The sequence below is a fragment of the Setaria viridis genome, chromosome 7 (assembly GCF_005286985.2).
Source record: "Setaria viridis chromosome 7, Setaria_viridis_v4.0, whole genome shotgun sequence".
NCBI lineage: Eukaryota > Viridiplantae > Streptophyta > Magnoliopsida > Poales > Poaceae > Setaria > Setaria viridis.
This window is the reverse complement of record NC_048269.2, coordinates 15,670,976-15,691,402: the sequence shown is the minus strand read 5'-3', so window position 1 is coordinate 15,691,402 and position 20,427 is coordinate 15,670,976. Positions and strand designations below refer to the sequence as shown.

The 20,427-nt window shown below is 41.6% G+C and overlaps 1 protein-coding gene and 1 long non-coding RNA gene across 4 annotated transcripts; one reads left to right on the top strand and one right to left on the bottom strand.

Moving 5' to 3' along the window:
* Window positions 1-6,194: 6,194 nt before the first annotated feature.
* On the top strand, window positions 6,195-11,561 carry LOC140223450 (uncharacterized). The gene is made up of 7 exons (XM_072295294.1): window positions 6,195-6,810; window positions 6,943-7,769; window positions 8,022-8,513; window positions 8,775-8,912; window positions 9,351-9,585; window positions 10,084-10,410; window positions 10,522-11,561. Exons 1-7 carry the CDS (start codon window positions 6,195-6,197, stop codon window positions 11,559-11,561), a joined length of 3,675 nt encoding a protein of 1,224 aa, XP_072151395.1.
* Window positions 11,562-14,595: 3,034 nt separating this feature from the next.
* LOC117865636 (uncharacterized) lies at window positions 14,596-18,236 on the bottom strand. Of its 3 annotated transcripts, none has more exons than XR_004642589.2 (5): window positions 17,722-18,236; window positions 16,864-17,442; window positions 15,734-15,842; window positions 15,409-15,533; window positions 14,596-15,038 (listed from the first exon to the last, which is right to left on the bottom strand). It is a non-coding gene; the product is annotated as an uncharacterized lncRNA (long non-coding RNA). The 3 variants fall into 3 exon arrangements; XR_004642590.2 differs by having other exon boundaries at window positions 16,864-17,157; window positions 17,722-18,231; XR_004642588.2 differs by having other exon boundaries at window positions 16,864-18,216.
* Between the last annotated feature and the right edge of the window lie 2,191 nt (window positions 18,237-20,427).

Below are 20,427 nucleotides of genomic sequence, written 5' to 3'. Positions count from 1 at the left end.
GAGGTAAATCTAGTGGTTTTAATTCTTTCACCTTTTCTTTTATGATTCTTACTAGCTTTATATCTTCGGAATTAAAATGTTTTTGCCCATTTTTTTCTTAATTTTGCATATAATGGCCCAGCTAGTTTTGCTAAATGTTCTATGTAATTTCTAGCATAATTTACTATTCCTAAAAATTGTTGCAGGGTTTTCTTATCATTCATGACATCAGGAAATTGCAAAATTTTCTTTGCGATATGATCTTGTAAATAAATTTTTCCCTCTCCTATTTCATGGCCTAAGAAATTTATCTTTTCTTTGCATATTTCCATCTTCTTTTTAGAAAGTATTAACCCATGCTGCTCTACCTTTCTAAAGAACGTTTCCAAATGAGCTATATGTTCTTTATAAGATTTTGAAAAAACTAATAAATCATCTATATAAACCAATATGAAGTCTTGATTTTCATTAAAGATATTCTGCATTTTTCTTTGAAACAAAGCAGGGGCATTTTTTAGTCCTAATGGCATTACCAACCATTCAAAATGACCTTGAGGACATGTGAAAGCAGTCCAACCTATTGATTCTTCTGCCATTTTTACTTGCCAAAATCCAGCTTTTAAATCAAATTTTGAGAAATATTTGCTTCCTTGTATTCTATTTATCCATTCTTGCTTATTTGGGATATTATATCCGTCATCTATTGTATTATCATTTAATCTTTTATAATTAATAACCATCCTTGACTTTCCTCTAGCTATTTCAGCATGATTTCTAACTATAAAGGCTGCTGACCTATGGGGACTTCTGCTTTCTCTTATTGCTCCTAACTTTAGTAATTCTTCAATATGCATTCTAAACTCCTCTATATCTTTAGGTGTCGCTTCTATCGGACTAGTCTTAATTATATAATCTGGATTTATTATATTAACCTTGCAAACTATACCATTCTTATCCCAATATTTCATTGGTATTTCTCCTATTATTTGAATTTCTTCTAACCTTTGTACTATCTTATCTATGTCTTTCTTAGACTTTATATCTCTATACCAGTTTGGTGATAGCGATTGCAAACTAATACACTCTATGCATGTATTTGCTATATGGAATACTTCTATACTTTCACCTAATTCTTCGTCTATATTATCAACATACTTATTATGATCATACTCTTGAGTTTCTATTTTAGCTTTTCCTTCATTAGTGCCTATAGTTTTTCGTACTTCTGTTATGTATGGAATATTATCTTGATATGGGATGAATGTAATCCCTTGCTCATGTATAATTGTTGTTTGTAAGGAATATTGTAAAAACCTTAATCCTAATATCATATCATCATTTATCATGGATAAGTCTCTTATGGTGATCTCATCCATTATATATTTTGTATTGTTTATTTGTATCTCAATATTATAAGCTAACTGGTTATGAAGCTTTTTTATTCCTGACATATCAGTAGATATTTCTGCTTTATCTTGATCTATTGTATGCACTATCTCTGGGCATCTTGCAAAATATTTATCATGAATAATATTTTTTGTACAACCAGTATCTACTAATGCTAATATTTTATAAGTGATGGTAGGTGTTAATTTTACCTTTACAGGTATCCTTATTCCTACAATTTCTTTAAATGGTAATCTAACTATGTATTTGCTGCCAAAATTAATTATAGCATATTTTAATTGTATGGCCTTATCATTATTTTTATCAATTATGGCTTGATCTTTAAACTCAGTATTGCCACTAACATTACCTTCAATCTTATTATTAAATTCTATTTTACTTCTTAGGTCTTCTAACTCAGCTTCTAAGATATTTATTCTAACTCTACTTGCTAGTATTTTATCTTCTGCTACTATTTCTATTTCTTGTCTCCATTTCTGATTAGCATTCCTTAAACATGAAGCACATGCTTGTTTTAAACATACACTACATGTAAATCTATTATCTTGACTAGGATAATATATACAAAAAGCACATTTGATATTATAATCACCTCTTCCTTTTATCCAATCATGCTCACAATCTCCTTGATCCATTAATTCAGTTCTAGCTTCTTTCAAAACACTTGTTTCTTCATCTTTTATTTCTAACACATCCATAGCATTTTCTATATTATGTATTTCCTCTTCACCAAGAGAGTTTATAAAATCATTGTGACTCTGCACATTATTTTCTTCTTCTTCATAGCTTTCTAAAAGATACCTTTCATTAACGTTCTTTTGGGCTTCTTTATTAATAGTGGAATCTTTCATGATATTACTTTGCGGAACTTCTTTTGCTTTATGGCTTTCAAGGTCTACTGATTTCAACTTAGCTTTTTGCTCTTTTATTAATTGAGATTTGATTTTTTCGTCATAAAGATCTTTATCCTTTTTTAACTTATATAACATCCTAATAAAATAAACTTCTTTCTCTCTAATAGCAGGCCATTCACTTAACATAGAGGTATTATATTCATGAGGTATTTTATTTAACTTTTGTTCATAGTGATGAATCTTGCTTACTAAACTTTCCATTAAAACCAAGAACACTTACTTAAGGTTGTAACAACTAATTCAAATATCTTGACTAGATATAGAAAAACCCTCAAAAACACAAATTTTAACAACCTCGGCCCTGATACCAGTGCGGGAAAAATACGATCGAGGGCGAGGGAACGAGCAACTCCGAAAAAATTTCGGATCTCAAATTTCGAGTTACTATTCACAACACTATTCAAATTCGGCGAACACTATTCAAATTCGCGGCGCTATTTAAATTCAGCTCACTATTCAAATTCGGGAATATGAATAGTGCCCGAGCACTCACTGGGAGTGGGTGCAGCACCTACGGGTGGCGGCACTATTCAGCCACTATTCACTCACTATTGCGCACTATTGAGCTACTATTTGGGGTCGCTTTCGGGGGATACGAGCACGCGCGGGTGCGTGATTAGGTATATTCCTTAATTAAGCCTATTCTCAGGATCTTTGCGGGTTGGCGAGACCGAAGATTCAGCCGGTCGTGCTGCTATGCTTGTGACAGTCCTACTCGGTACTCACCGCATGCCTCACTGGCTCGCTTCAAAACCAGGCCAGCCCGGTCTGCACCCTCACCGTCCCCAGCCATGCTCACACAGGACTCAGGCTCTACCGTCTCCCCAGGCAGTTCCACCCGAAGGGAACACTTCTCTGCGCACACAGGGTTCTCCTCAAACGCCGCTACCAGGGCTAACACGAGAACGACACGCGCAGAGGTTTCTCCTCTAGGGTCCCTAGCGTAGAGACATCGCCCCATAAGAACGAGCTTAAAGGAAGGCAAGGATGCTACCAGGACAGCTTAATCCATTTCCACGGGACAAGCTTACATGCGGCTTTCCCTTTCGGGAAACCCCAAGCACTTAGCACAAACCTTGATTACCTTACAAACCGAGGGACGAGCTCCAACGGCCTCCCTTTATTCTAGTAGTGGTAGTACAGAGGTGGAGTAATACAGCTGTAGATTCTAAAATATGGTGGCTAATTCTTTCTCTCTCAGAGAGTGGTGGTGGATGTCTTCATGAGTGGAGTGTGGGTGGAGGTCTTCGGTGGTGGAGTGTGTCTTCGTGATTCTCTGGTTATCTGCTTCTTCATGGTCTGATGTCGTAGTGTGGTGCGGTGCCTCCAATGCTTCACCCGGTACCTCGTTTTATAGTCACGGCAGAGGCTTCTGGAGTTGCTTCGTGCTTAAGGCTTCTGGTGCCTTCAACTCTTCTCCTCTTCTGTTGCCTGGACACTTGGACGGCTCTCCGCTCCTCAATAATTGTCCTAGGTACAGTAGAGTCGATGTTTATTCCTTTTGCCTTGTCCTCTATCGCGTACTGTCTTCTCGTGATATTCCGGATGCTGCTTGGTATGGTCTTCCACGCCCGAATGATTGATGTCGCAGACTTCAATCAGAACATCATGGCATGTAGTATTATTCTGCCCCGGCCGAATTGTTGTTAACACATTAACAACACTGGAGACTTATTCCCTTGTGTGACAAAATATTCTTTTATGCGAGCTGTATTTCTTCAATATCCGGTTCCTTGGTTGCCTTTTTTCTTGGTTATTCTTGGCTATCTCCATGGAAATCCATCATATCATCATCAGATATGGGTACTTCCATTTTCAACTCATAGTCTTTTTGCATATTTTTGAATTTCTCATCTATTTCGAGCCTTATTTCTTTCATTATTTCTTCTTTTAAATTATTCTTCCATTGAGGAAATAATGATTCAAGTTTTTCCTTTAACTTATTGTCAATATATTCCTCATTTGATGAGTCTGCTTCTTTCTTCAGAATTTCTTTATATGTTGGAGCCTTAGATGAACCTTCTTCTTTGATATTTATTCCAGATGGGCTTGGCTTAAGCTCCCTTATTTTTTTATATTTTTGAATATATTCCTTAGCAGCAGGTTCTAAAAAGTAGTTTACTCCTAATATATTTCTAGCATATGTAAGAGCTTGATCAATGTCAGTATATTTCTACCATAGTATTCCTCCGTCTTTATCTTTTTCTATTTTTTGTGCTATTACTTGCTCAAATGATACATAAATTCCAAGATTCTTTCCTTTATATATCACATATATGGCCTTTTTCTCTATATTTTCGGGTGACTCCTTTGGTTGTATTAGCCCATTAATTGTATGGAAGTATTCAGCTAGGCTATTTAAAATAGCTAGCATATATCCCTTATCTTCTCGTTTATTGTTGTATTGATACCAAAAATTGTCTAAAATGCATTCTTGTACTTCGTCTAGTACAATATGATCCCTTGGTTTAAATTTATATGTGTTTGGAGGAAATATTCTTAGCTTATTCTCTGCTCCAAAGCAGAAACAGTCAATCCTTGTTGGACTCACCCCCTTCTTCATTCCTGCAAAATAGATGAACGATGGCCCGCCCACGTACCTGCGCGCCCCTCGCACATCGTGGTGGACCCAAACACAAGCAGCAACCGCGAATTGTTGGTGGCAGCAGTCTGGGTGATGGTTGAGATGCTGGTGGGCTAGCACCTTGGTGATGAGCGATTGACAACACGGTGTGCGTGTGATGTGTCTCTTGGCAGGTTGTGGTTGCAGGTGACAGGTGGAGACAAGGTACATGCGGCGACGAGTGAAGAACGAAGATAGGATGCCGCGTCGAAAAACCGCGGGGGCGGAGAAGGGCGGTCGAGGCTTGCGTTCGAGGGACAGGCGATCGTGCGGTGTACGTCTACTGTACCTAGCTACACGGCGGGAGGACGTCGAGGGAGGTTTCCGGATTATGCCACAAAATCCGGGGTTCGCTGGTTGAGCCACAAAGCCATGCATCGTACCGGGACGCTCGTGCGGCGTGCGTTGGCCGGAGATGGAAATTCTGGCGATCGCGATACGATTTCGGATGGTCGTGCGGCGACATCGTGAGGATCACATCGCGGAGATGGAGGGATCGCGGACATCGCGGAATTTGCCATGGAGGACGTAATTGGAATTTACACCCCTACGTTGGATTTATTTAGCGTAGGGGGTTATGTGAAAATAGGTTGTGCCACCCTTTGGAGATATAAATATGTCGCACCTAGGGTTGAGAGTAAGGGGGACGTTTTGGACTCCCGGCGAGTTACTATTTACGCGTGAACAGTACCCGTGAACAGTACTCGTGCCCTGGGGTTCTACGGTTCAATTTTCCTCTCTCCGGTCTAGCCTAGGGTTTGAATTCTAGTGAGAGGTTTTTGTTGATCTCTCCGATTAAGAGAGGGAGGATGTTCGGGCGGAGGCTAGATGCACTTTTGTAAGTTCAATTACTCGATTTAATCTTTCATCTATAATGATTGATCTTGTGCATCACGATTGGTTCTTTACAATTCTCGTCAGCATCTGACATAGTCTGCTTGTTTTATTTTTATCTCAAGATCCGTAAGTCCGATTGACTTGATTCCAGTTGGGTTAGTTTCGTAATTTCATCTAGTTTAACCTGACAAATTTTTAGGTCGATCGGAGTTACGGATTTTTGTCCACATCAGGTTTACTAGGTACATAGAGTTCTGTCCAGATTTGAAAAACGTGATTTATTCAGGTTTTGTGTTTAGGGGAAGGGTTAGAAATTTTTGTTAGAAAGTTTTGGCTTCTGCGACCATTCACCCCCCTCTGGTCGCCCGTTACGATCCTTCAATTGGTACCAGAGCCGGTTTAGGTTTTCTATACCTTAATCGGTGCTGAAAGCTATGGCGACCAATGAAAAGTTTGATGTTCGCGCTCCGTTTTTTGATGGGACTGATTATGATTACTGGAAGGCACGTATGACCAACTATCTCAAAGGCAAGTCGCTGAAGCTATGGAAAATCACACAAAATGCCACATATGTGATTCCAGCTGAGGAACCGACTGACGCCGCTGAGATCGGACTTCTTGAAACAAATCATCGTGCTGTTGCTATTTTACAGGCTTCTATTTGTAAAACTGAATATGATCGGGTTTCTAGTGAAGATCTCGCTTATCAGATCTGGGAGAAACTTAGAAAATATCATGAAGGCTCAAACACTGTGAAAAACCGAAAATTTGAGATTCACCGAAAAGAGTTTGATGCTTTTTGCCAATTGCCTAGTGAGTCTATTGATGACATGTTTGCACGTTTTCAAGTGATTGTTAATAAGATGAAGGCCATGAATAGAAATATGCCTTATGATGATCATGCTAGGGCTCTCAGATTATTACATTCACTTAATGATGAATGGGATATGAAAGTTGAGGCGATCGTTGAATCTGTAGGTTATGAGACTCTCACCACTGATGAGCTTTACAGTAAGCTCAAATCAAAAGAGATTGAAATTGTTTCTAAGCGTAAATTGAAAAATCCCACAGCTGCTTCTTCTTCTCACGTTCCAATGGCTTTGGTTTCTGGAAATAAGACTAACACTAATGCTAATCCAAATGTTTCCAGTTTTGCTTTGTCTTCTTTGTGTCATGTTGCAGGTGAGGAGTTGGAGGTGCTAGATGATGATCAGCTTGTACTGCTCTCCAACAAGTTTAAACGTGTGTATGACAACAGGCGTAATAGAAGACGTTCAGATGGCTGCTTCAACTGTGGTGAGCGAGGACACTTTGCTGCTGATTGCCCAAACAAGCAGAGATCTTTTGAGCAGGGCAATAACTCCTCCAGGCGCCAGGAGAAGTTCAGGGAGAGGAAGAAGAAGAAGGATAAACAATGGAAGAAAGGCGGACAAAAATACTCTGACAAGCAAGTCGCTAAGGCTGCAAATGTTTTGTTATCTTCTCTTGGACAGTATGTTTCAGGTGGCTCGTCAGACTCCAGCGATTCAGATTCCGAGGATGAGACACCCAAGAAGAAGACAGACGGACTTTGCTTCATCACTGACGCCGGCATCAATGATGGGATATGTACTATGGCCTTGGAGGGTGATGCATCAACCGACAGCAACGATGAAACTTCTGATGATGAGGTAGATACTTCTACAGAACAAAGAATAGCTAATTTAACTAAAATTGTTCATAAGCAAAATAAAGTGTTGGCTAAACTTAAAACTGATTATGATAAAACTTGTGCTGAACTAGCTACTCTCAAAAATGCTGCATCTAAGCCTGCTGAACCTGATGAATGTGAAGAATGCTCAATTCATATGATTTCGCTGTCTAAATTGCAAACCAAGTATTCTTCCATTGTTGATGATCGAGATAAACTTTACGCTGAACTAAATGAACTTCGTTCTCGGTCGAATTTTCTTGGTACTTGTGTTTCTTGCCCGCTTTTGAAAGTTGACTTGGATAATGCTTTATGTCGGGTAAAAAATTTTGAAGAACACACTTGTCCTGATTTGCCGGATTGTTTGATTTGTCCAACTTTACGATCTGAATTAAATGTTGCTAAATCACATATTGTTGAGTTGGAAAAACACACTTGTCCGGTTCTTCCTTCATGCCTAACTTGTCCTAATTTTGTTGTTGACAATAATGATTTAAGGGCCAAACTTGCTGATTTGGAAGAAGAAAATAAGTATTTGAGAACTATTCTTGGTTGGTGTTCTATTCATGAGCCTCAAATTGGTATGGCTATTGCTCAAATTAAACGGGGTGAGCGTTTTGGTCCCGGTTATGACTTGAAACATGTTTTTGGTGAAAAAAGTGGACCGCCTGTTGATGAGAAGAATCCACCTTTGGCTAAATATACTGGACCACCTCCTAGGAAGGGTTCAGGTGTCACCTCTGATGGGTTGCTGGTTGAGACATCTAGATCTGCTCCTAAAAAGCAGGTTTGGGCGCCTAAGCCAAAACACTTCAAGGGTATACAAAATACTAAGCCAAATGGTTCTTCTTGTGATCATTTTGCTAAGCCTGTTTTTGTTGCTTCTAGTTCTAATGCTGAGGCTTCTGTCGCTCCTGCACGCAAGCTTTATAATTGTGATTTTTGCAATCATGATGGTCATCTTTATGAGTTCTGTTATCGGAGGATGCGTGCTGAACGAAGTGAGCAGTACCCCACACGTGGTACTCATGATCGTCGTGTTTTTAGATGTGAGCAGTACCCTGTACGTGGTACTCATGATCGTCCTATTTTGAGACGTGAGCCATTTGTTCGCTCTTCTGGTTTTCGCTCACGTACTCGTGCTCTTGCACAACATTGGGATGACAGACCACGTTTTCCCCCTCGTGGTTCTCATCATTTTTTTGAGAGCTTTGATTTTGCTAATGCTTCTTTTGAGCAAGTGGCTCAGCACTGGTTTTCATTACATTATCCTAACCCTAGTGTTGAGTCATTAGCTCACCCTCGCTCTCGTTGTTGATTGCAGGTTGGAGGCGAGGAGGACATATGGATAATGGACTCCGGTTGTTCGCGCCACATGACCGGAGATGATAAATGGTTCTCCAGCCTCACCCCCACGAGCGTAAAGGAAAACATCACTTTTGGGGATAAAAGTCAAGGTAAGGTAATGGCGCATGGCTGCATCAAGGTAACAGATAAATACACGTTAAAGCACGTCGCATTGGTAAAGAATTTGCATTATAATTTGCTGTCTGTTTCGCAACTTCTTGAGGATGATTTTGAGGTTCGTTTTAAGAAAGGAAATTCGCGTGTTCTTGATTCTGTTGGTAACCTTGTTTGCAAGATTTCTCCTTTTAGACGGATTTTTAAAGCTGATTTTTCTAAATATTTTGGTGAAACTCGCTGTTTAGTTGCTCATGGTTCCCCCCTGATTTGGAAGTGGCATCGTCGGTTGGGCCACTTGAGCTTTGATTTGCTTTGTCGTTTGAGTTCATTGGATTTAATTGATGGTTTACCGAAACTCAAGTTTGAAAAGGATTTGATTTGTGCTCCCTGCAAACATGGAAAAATGGTTGCTGCTTCTCATTCACCTGTGACTCAGGTGATGACGAGACGACCAGGTGAACTGTTACATATGGACACTGTTGGTCCAGCCCGTGTTCGGTCTGCTGGTGGGAAGTGGTATGTGCTCGTCGTTGTGGACGATTTTTCTCGATATTCATGGGTGTTCTTTTTGGAATCTAAGGATGAGGCATTCTCACATGTTCATGATCTTGTTCTGAAGCTGAAAAATGAGTTGTCAAATAATGCCGTTAGAGCAATTCGCAGTGACAACGGTACGGAATTCAAGAATTCTCGCATGAAAGCTTTTTGTTCAGAACAAGGTTTAGATCATCAGTTTTCCTCACCTTACGTTCCTCCCCAGAACGGTGTTGTTGAGCGTAAAAATCGTACTCTTGTTGAGATGGCTAGGACAATGCTTGATGAACATAAAACTCCTAGACGTTTTTGGGCTGAGGCTATCAACACCGCTTGCTATGTTGCTAATCGCATTTTTCTGAGAGCTTTTCTAGGAAAAACATCTTATGAGTTGAGATTTGGTCGACCTCCCAAAGTTTTCCACCTTCGAGTTTTTGGTTGCAAGTGTTTTATATTGAAAAAGGGAAATTTGGATAAATTTGAATCGCGTTCTTCCGATGGGTTATTTTTGGGGTATGCCTTGCAAGGGCGAGCGTACTGTGTGCTTAATCTTGATACTAACCGCATCGATGAGACATGTGAGGTCACCTTCGACGAGACAATGCCTTGTTATTCTTCTGCTTTTGAGTGTGCAGGTGATGACGAGATCGGGCAGGATATTTTTGAGGATGAGAAAGAGGAAGATGGATGTGACGACGACGATGACGATGATGCCCAGCCTGCGATGCAGGGGGAGCCTGGCGCCCAGCCTGAGCAGGCGCCCTCCACCACTTTGGAGGATGGACCATCGCCGACACGTACATCTACAGCAGAGCCTGCAGCTTCACCGACTGTTGATCATGTACCGGCTGCAGTTGAGGGGGAGGCGATTTCAGAACGTACAGCACCACGACACATTCAGAATCGTCATCCTGCCAAGAACATAATAGGTAATTTGGATGAACGCACGACAAGGAACAGAGGTACGAAAAATAAAAATTATTGTGTCTTTGCGCATACTGCCTTTGTTGCCTCTTTTGAACCTCGAGATGTTGGACATGCTTTATCTGATTCTAACTGGGTCAATGCCATAGATGAGGAGTTAGAAAATTTTGCACGGAATCAAGTTTGGGTTTTGGTTGATCCTCCTCCTTCTTGTAAACCAATTGGAACTAAATGGATCTTTAAGAACAAACATGGGGAAGATGGTCATGTTGTTAGAAATAAAGCTAGGCTGGTTGCTCAGGGCTTTTCTCAAAAAGAGGGTATTGATTATGGTGAAACTTTTGCTCCTGTTGCTCGTTTAGAAGCCATTCGTATTTTGCTTGCATTTGCTGCTTCACGTGGATATAAGCTTTATCAAATGGATGTGAAAAGTGCTTTTCTGAATGGTTTTATAGAAGAAGAAGTTTATGTTAAACAACCGCCTGGTTTTGAACATCCCAATTTTCCTGATCGTGTTTTTAAGTTGCAAAAGGCTTTATATGGTTTGAAGCAAGCACCTCGTGCTTGGTATGCTAGATTGAAAACTTTTCTGCTTAAAAACGGGTTCAAAATGGGTTCAGTTGATAAAACTCTTTTTCTCCTCAGGCAAGGCAATGGCACTTTAATAGTTCAGATTTATGTGGATGATATCATTTTCGGTGGTTCCTCTCATGCTCTTGTGAAAAAGTTTGCAGATGTGATGAGTAAAGAATTTGAGATGTCTATGATGGGCGAGCTGAATTTCTATCTTGGCTTACAAATAAAACAAACTTCGGAAGGTACATTTGTGCATCAAGGAAAGTACACGAAGGATGTCCTGAAGAAGTTTGCGATGGATGATGCGAAGCCAATTTCTACGCCCATGCCGACTAGCGCTGCTTTGGATGCTGATGAGGACGGAGAGCCCGTGGATCAGAAGGAATATCGAAGCATGATTGGGTCGCTGCTGTACTTGACTGCTATGAGGCCAGATATACACTTTGCTGTGTGTATGTGTGCTCGTTTTCAGGCGTCCCCCAGGACTTCTCACCGTCAGGCGGTGAAGCGCATAATGAGGTATCTTCGATTTACTCCTGCATTTGGCCTTTGGTACTCTGCTGCTTCAACTCTCAGTTTGCGTGGTGAGTTCGGGGTGTGTTACCCATTCTAGTATCATTGTAAGTTGCTTCAGTTACATATGCCTTATACTTGTTTTGGCTAGTTTGCGATCGATGCTTTTGGAGAGGTTTGAATGCTTTGCTTGACCAATTTTTATTTTGAAAACAGCATAGATATATACTTAAAAAATTATGTTGGGCTATGCTTGCTTTTCTGGATCTAGTGACTTGTTGAATACTTGACATATATCTTGCTCATGGTTCGGTAGTCAGCTTCTTTTAATGGGTTTTCACTGCAAATGTAACTCACAATCCAAGTTTTAACTCGGGAGTGCATAGTATGGTTGTGAGCAAAAACTCTGAATTCCCATATCTCTGCTATTTAGCTCATGATCTGCTTGCCTTACTGAGAATTTAAATATGGGCGCAACTCTGTTTTTCCCATGTCCCTGCTAGTTCTCGCTCATAAACAAAATTAAGCAAACTGGCTGGGCACAACTCTTGCTTCCCATATCCCTGCTTATCATGCTCGCTATAAAAGTCAGACTTAAATATGACAAGTGAATGCATTTGTGGACGTTGCAGTGAACTTTGACTGAAGCTGTGTATCTGTCGTGTGAGCTCGCTATATGTTTTGTCTTCAGCTTTGCACTGAGTTTGGAATGTGCATGTTTTTGCCTGGCACATTAGTTTTCAAACAGATTTCAGTTCTAAATTTTTATTGGTCATGGCTTTATATTGTTCCTTCTCTGGATAGCTAGTGTTGTTGGTTAGCTTTTATAAGTATTTGGCATATGTCTCAGAAGCTTCAACTTGTGCTTTCTCACATGCTTTTCTCTAAATTGGTTCCTTGCATTTTATCTTGATGGAGTGCTTTGTCAACAAGGGGGAGAGTGAGTAGCGCACAAATTCATTCTTGCAGGGGGAGTTCGTTCATTCAGGGGGAGTTTTGCTGAAATTTGTGAGTTTTGCTGCTGAGATTACTTTTGGGAGATTGATATGGATTTTGATTCACTTTGGGGAGAGTGAATTTCTGTCTTGATTGTGTCGAGCCTAGCTTTTTCGCTAGCCCATGTCTTTGGGGATTAAGATCGTTTCTTTTTCTTTCTTTTTATTTTTCTTTTTCAGTACGAATAAATTTGTGCGGTGTGGTGTTGTCCATGCACTCATCAAGGGGGAGATTGAGATGCTGGTGGGCTAGCACCTTGGTGATGAGCGATTGACAACACGGTGTGCGTGTGACGTGTCTCTTGGCAGGTTGTGGTTGCAGGTGACAGGTGGAGACAAGGTACATGCGGCGACGAGTGAAGAACGAAGATAGGATGCCGCGTCGAAAAACCGCGGGGGCGGAGAAGGGCGGATCGAGGCTTGCGTTCGAGGGACAGGCGATCGTGCGGTGTACGTCTGTTGTACCTAGCTACACGGCGGGAGGACGTCGAGGGAGGTTTCCGGATTATGCCACAAAATCCGGGGTTCGCTGGTTGAGCCACAAAGCCATGCATCGTACCGGGACGCTCGTGCGGCGTGCGTTGGCCGAAGATGGAAATTCTGGCGATCGCGATACGATTTCGGATGGTCGTGCGGCGACATCGTGAGGATCACATCGCGGAGATGGAGGGATCGCGGACATCGCGGAATTTGCCATGGAGGACGTAATTGGAATTTACACCCCTACGTTGGATTTATTTAGCGTAGGGGGTTATGTGAAAATAGGATATCAATATGTGGCACCTAGGGTTGAGAGTAAGGGGGACGTTTTGGACTCCCGACGAGTTACTATTCACGCGTGAACAGTACCCGTGAACAGTACTCGTGCCATGGGGTTCTACGGTTCAATTTTCCTCTCTCCGGTCTAGCCTAGGGTTTGAATTCTAGTGAGAGGTTTTTGTTGATCTCTCCGATTAAGAGAGGAAGGATGTTCGGGCGGAGGCTAGATGCACTTTTGTAAGTTCAATTACTCGATTTAATCTTTCATCTATAATGATTGATCTTGTGCACCTCGATTGGTTCTTTACAATTCTCGTCAGCATCTGACATAGTCTGCTTGTTTTATTTTTATCTCAAGATCCGTAAGTCCGATTGACGTGATTCCAGTTGGGTTAGTTTCGTAATTTCATCTAGTTTAACCTGACAAATTTTTAGGTCGATCGGAGTTACGGATTTTCGTCCACATCAGGTTTACTAGGTACATAGAGTTCTGTCCAGATTTGAAAAACGTGATTTATTCAGGTTTTGTGTTTAGGGGAGGGGTTAGAAATTTTTGTTAGAAAGTTTTGGCTTCTGCGACCATTCACCCCCCCTCTGGTCGCCCGTTACGATCCTTCAATGGTGAGTGTGTGAAGGGGAGGGTATAGATGTCAATGCGGCTGAGCTGGGTGAATCCGTGATGCGGTGGTTTTGGGCCTGTTCGGTAGTGCTGGCTGCACAGCTGCAGCGCTGCTGCAGCAGCAGCTCAGCGCGCTAGCTCTGCTGTGTTGAACGCTGGCGCGCTAGCTCTGCCGTTTATGGCGTGCGCAGATGGCTGCCAAATGTGCAGGTACAGGTAGGAACAGGCATTTGCTTCACTGTGCTGCCTTCAATTGCATATGCATCATCATTTCATTTTGCTGTCTCATTTCCAATCAATAGCAAATCACCTGAGGCACGACTAGGTTCTTATTTTATTTAATAGCTTCTACCTTGAGCTATTAAATCCGGATAAAAACAGTGGATTATTGCAGTATGGAACTTGTTTGTTTCACCTAGCGCAAACAACAACTAGCCAGGAACGTTTAACTGAAAGTTATCTGGCTGTAAATAATGCCATGTGCGAACACAAAATCTTCATTATATCCATTATAGCATTGAGTTAGCTAGTTTCGTAATCACAGATAAGGGCATGTGTGAATGGAAAAGGCTCTTTGCCTTGCAAAGACAACATATTGATCATATTATTGCGAACTAGGAAACCATTATAAAACTATAATAGCAACTCTTGTAGCCTGATGAAAAATAATGACATGCGACTGTAAAGGATTTAATTTTATACAGTGAAGCATCGAGTTATTTTCTTGGTAAAAAATAATGACATTTGTCATGGCAAAAACATTGCAAACTCAAACTTCATGTTGACCTTGTCAGAATGAGTTGAAATGAGTACATACCACACTATCCTGCAAATTAGAAAAGATCATAACCTCTACACCTAGAATGTCGAATGTGTGCACTCATAATTACAACAAAATCAGAAATTCGAGTGCAGGAATACACTCCTCACACGACCTATGCACGTAAATGACTAGGTACTTCAGCACCGTAGTGACACTATGGTGCATCTCCAGCTGTCGCTGTACTGTAGTGTTGACAATCTGAACGGGCTGCTGGACTATTATCAGCCCTAAGAACAAAACCAAACTGGTTGCTCCCTGCTGTCACTAAATCTTGGACTGCTAACTGCTTGAGGAAAACACCAGCAAGTTTTCCCACTTCTTAGTTTAATTCATCAACCTCTATCCATTGTCATAGTGACGTGTCACAAACACACCATTGTACTGCATAAAGAATAACAGGCTGTAGTTAGATGTTCTCACAAACAGAGCTTGAAATCAAAAGGATACAAACACTGACATGGGTAATGAATAACACAAATCCTAGGTGTAAGTACAAGACTCAATTTTCTTCGCTACTAGGATTATCTAAATTCAATATAACTTGAATGAAGTCTGTGCTCATGTTCTAAGAGCACACCTAGCAAGCTATCAAATTAGAGTGGCCAAAACAAGGTATTAATTGGTAAATAGCAGGGCAGCTGATACAAGAGACAGGGTTTCTTTTAGTATCTATATTATACAAACTTATTTACAGTCAATTAGCCAGAACTAGGGTGAGATAAGTAAAGAGAAAGGCGTATGGTGTCCTCACCATTAACTGGTCGAGCATGTGGCCAGCGTTTCCAGCTACAGAAGCAGCAGCAACCCCACAGTACATTCCAGAAATCAGCAAGACATCAAAGATAGTTCACTTCATCTAGTCCCAAGCTATGTATCCTGTCAATACATGCAAACGATTGACTCAGTTTTGCACAGTCGTATTACTAAAAAGGAGCATTGATGATATTGTTGAAGAGAATTAAGTTGGACTGTCATTGGATAGCATCATTGAGCTAGGCATCGAACTGTTAAGTTCTTATTGTGCCTGATTTAATTAAATTCATGAGGATGGAAGCAGGGGAAATGACACGTCGTACCTCTTATCGCTCGGGGGCATCAGTAAGGCATTTATTCTGGTAATGGAATATATCCAGTGTGAGCTGATCAATGGCGCACCAGCCGGTGATACATCCGAATGTCATTGACCTGAAAAGAAAATGACGAGTGTCAAAGATTGTACAATGATGCTAACTGCTAAGACTGAAAATGCAAAAGATAGTCACTTCAATCCAGAAATTCCTTTAACAGTATATACAACTGAAAATGCAATTACTAAAAGGCATTCTTTAATTCAGGTACGCATCTTCACTCTTCACAAATAAAACTTATCAATCCGTTTAAAAAATGAACATGGTAATACTTCAAAGAAATAAGGTTTTTTGTGATTCTCAACTGGTTTGATATATACTCTAGCTGTAGTACAAAAAGGAAAAATACAAAAGTTAAAGCATTTAAAAGAGAAACCTCTATGCAACAGCATCCAAGAACCAAGAGTCACTTGACAAATAAAAAAATATGCAAACTAGGCAAGGCAAGAAGAAATCTGATAGAACAGGTAATTTCTACATTTTTTATGAAACAATTTCTACATTACTAGGAGACTTAATCGGAGCGTTGCAATTGGACTAACTAATATGTATACGGGTCTACGAAAGCACAAGTGCACATCTAGACTGTATCACTTGCAACATCACAGAACATCTAGTTTTGGTCAATTACTTGAGACACAGAAAAATAGAGTTCCAATCCAAATACTTGGTCCAGCTCAATTGACACTTGCAAGGTCTACAAAAACCCCATAATCTTGATCACAATACAAGCGTGGGCAACAACCCATGGTGCAGATTCTCAAGAGAGTAACACAAATAGACAATTTTGAGCATGGTTCGCGCGCACATATATATGTATATATATGCATTCCTCAGGTTGAGCAGTGACATAGAGGAACAGGGGAAGGGGAATCGATCTCTCCACTGTCTCCAATGAACATAAGAACTTACCAATTCATTCAATGTAGCATCTAGTTTTCTAGTCACAAATAATGACGTTTGTGAATGCAAAAATCTTATCTTGCAAACACGTACTTAGAGTATCATATAGAGTAATTATATGTATATTTACAGCCTTTGCCATAATGCAGATGAAGGGCAAGCTTGTTTGTTCTTACCTGTTTGCAAAGGTGTGATCTGGGAGCTGCAGGCAGATGAATAAAGTTCAGATATAAACATACTTTGTAGGAAAAGATTCAGCAGGTTAAAGACAGCTGATGATGGCTCTGGGCCTCTGGCAATGAGCTCCATGATCTTCATGGGAGCTCAGGCTGTAAACTGACATAATCCAGCTCACTCATCCGCTCTTTGTATACAGGTGAGAGATCAACTAAGAGGAGAGGAAGCAAGTCATCCCAAATCATGTATTCAATGCAGAAAACAAAGCAGGAGTGAGTAGTGAACTAGCGCCACTGCAAGTAATGAGAGCAAAAATCAGGCACGTCGAATAAAAATTCAGTATAATGGTTATACAAGATGGATAAAAAAACACAAGGTTCGGTTGTATTCATTATAGATAATACTTAAATGCATTTCAACACATTACACGGTTAAATGTACACAGGGAAACATAAGTGCACATATAGGTTGTATCACTTGTATCACCAAACAAATTCTCCATTGAAACGCACATATATATGAACAAAATTGCAGGCTGAAGGGATGATGAGTGAGCTGCCTGCCATGGAGGAGATTATCTGCAAGGGATGATCAATACGAACAAAATAACATAAGGCTTCCACTGGTTTTTATTGCTAGGAACTACAATTTGCATCAGGTTATCTGCAAGGTTTGCAACATATAATAATTATGCCAAATCTCACGAGAATATTGGGGAACTATGGTATGCATTGGGTTATCTGCAAGGTTTGCAAGGAACAATGGTTTGCTTTGGACATGGCTCGACCATCTGGGTCATGCTGTCGCTAGCAGCGAATGGAAGATGGGAGAGAACGGGGGACGGGCGGGGCACTCACCGACGACGAACAACGGTGGAATCGGCAGCAGCTGGCGGTCAAATACCAAACTACGGCAGCTCCGTTCTTCACGCGATGGGTCCTTCCAGTGGCTAATTGAATACGACATCTTACGGACCAGTACAAACACAATTCGTTGTAGGGGCTCACCGGCGGCATCGGGCGGTCGAGGGGATCGAACCTAGCGCCGGCGGGCCATTGCGGCGTCCGGCGTGGCGTCGATGCGGAGGAGGAGAGGGGCGGCGTGGGGTCGACGCGAGGGGCGGCGCGGCGTCGATGCGGAGGAGGAGAGGGGCGGCGCGGAGTCGACGCGAGGGGCGAGGGGCGCGAGGCATCGATGCGGAGGAGAGAGGTGGCGCGGGGTCGACGCGGAGGAGAGAGGCGGCGCGGGGTCGACGCGAGAGGCGCGAGGGGCGGCGCGGGGTCGATGCGGAGGAGGAGAGGGGCGGCACGGCAGCTGCGGGCGAGCGGCGGCAGCGGGTGCGGATGGCGAGCGGTGGCGGTGGATGGCGATTGGAGTCGAGAACGAAACAGGGAAAGGAAAACTGAACGCGGTGGACGACCCACGTTCTGGAGAAAAAGGTTGAAAAAAAACCGGTGGAGGCGGGGTGGAAAAAACCGGCGGGAGGTCAGGAGCGATGCTGGTCCGACGGGTGGGCTCGGGTACGGAAAAAGCTATGCCGTACCCAGTGTATTATTTAGTATAATCCTATATATATATATATATATATATATATATATATATATTATGGCTTGCACTTTTGCAGTTGGCTAAATTTACTTGCTCATAAACAGCTTGCCAACCAGCTGACACATAATTGTACACCCCGTAATTAGCACACATGGCTCAAAGGGAAATTTTACTTAAGAACTAACCCTCTGTCCTAAAATGAGTGCATTTCGAGCATTTCAAATTTTTTCCTACAAAGACTGCACTTTTAGCTAGCTTGTGGGCATACTATTTAATTAAACTTTCACACCAACAACCAAATTTATTTGGAGAAATGTACTAATTATAACTTCTTTCGTGGTTGGACTACATGCACATATATTCTAAGGATCATAACAAGTAGCTGGAGATAGCGCAACTTTGAATCATGAGTAATCAGGGACAACAAGGTCATTTTGTCAAAACTAGTAATATGTTTCAAATTTTTTATTTTAAGTACACCTATTCCTGGAAGTAGCGACTAGTAACAGTACAATGATTACTAAGGCAGAAAACAGTACTATAGTCAGTGCCGATTCATTTTCACCTGTTAAATGTGTTTTAGACAAACTTTTAGCATTATTTGTTGAAAATTCTTTCAGTATTGAATCTTTTTCGATGTTTTAAGAATTATGGACGCGAAATGTAAATTGGAAGAACTACATGAGATGTGGCGACTCTAGGTAGATGGTACAAGGTAGCGGTCAGGATGCATGCCAGGGAGTTACGACTCCTAAGGTGCACAATAGCTCCGCGCTTTAGGCTCACTTCCGGTGCTCACAACAGGCCCGCGGGAATACTTTTGAAAGGCCATAATAACAAATAAAAACTGTGTTCTAATACATAATTAGGTAAAGCGAGATCGTGCTGGATTGTGCAACTGAGATTCCAGAGACCATCCATTCCGAAGAATTGCTCATTTGAAGAACAACTATAAGAGTTCTTGCACATGCTGATCTCTCTTTCTCCCCTACTGCAGTTTCACAACGAAGTGTGTGTACTGATGTCCGTCATAGTAAAACGAGGCTGAGTAACGAGAGCATGGCTAAACTAGTACTCCATCCATTCCAAATTGTAGGTCATTTTAGCTTTTCTAGCTTCATAGATATTATTATGCACCAAGACATACACTATATCTAGATGCATAATAATATCTACGAACCTAAAAAGCTAAAACGACCTACAATTTGGAACAGAGAGAATATGCTATTTATGCAGTGGCTGAGTAACTAAACTATATTATACAACGCACCAAACTGTTTCAATGATATCGTAGTATCATCTTTCAATTGTGTTCCTAGAATTGTATATATATACAGGCTAGCTGATACTGTAAGCGTTTCATGGATGAGAAAGATCGTGTTGTGGAATGAACGAGTACACGTCTCGTCTGTTAAAACCGAAAAAGGGGAAAATTTGGTTTCATCCCTTTACACAAATGTGAACAAATGGATCTAAAACAAGCAAGAGTAAAGCAACTACTAAATACATCATCACGGAGTGAGAGTGACGAAGCCAATCCTGGATAGCAAAGCGAAGAGCGTGGTTGGGTGTGAGATTGCGATGCTCTAGTTTCAGGCCGGTCACTGGCGACGTCCCCCTCCCAGTCACCATCCACTCACGAGTAGCCCACCCGGTCAACGCAGATCCAATGAAACTAAAGAACCCTACGCGATAGGGAGTGGAGGTCCACTACACCCCAAGAACAATCGAATCCACTACACCCTAGGCTCGAAAACCTCAAGAACAAGAACACGAGGATGGGAGAGGGGGATGGAGAGATGGCGCCACTTACTGGGGAGAAGGTGGCGAAGAGGGTGGAGGCATCCCAGGTCAAAAAAGTACCACCGAAGGTCACCGTGGGAGGGGGGCTTTAGTCCCAGTTGTAAATACTAACCCGGGACTAAAGGCCCCTTTTAGTCCAAGTTGTAACGTGTACAAAAATATCCCACCGACGCTCCCCCTTTCTCCTGGTTAGAAATTCCAACCGGGACAAA

What these genes read in the sequence shown, in the direction of transcription:
- LOC140223450 (XM_072295294.1), top strand. Translation starts at nt 6,195, where the DNA reads ATGGCGACCAATGAAAAGTTTGATGTTCGCGCTCCGTTTTTTGATGGG. An exon ending in TGGATAATGCTTTATGTCGG is followed by an intron (nt 7,770 to 8,021) that starts GTAAAAAATTTT and finishes TCTATTCATGAG; the next exon opens with CCTCAAATTGGTATGGCTAT. An exon ending in GGGATAAAAGTCAAGGTAAG is followed by an intron (nt 8,913 to 9,350) that starts GTAATGGCGCAT and finishes CCTGTGACTCAG; the next exon opens with GTGATGACGAGACGACCAGG.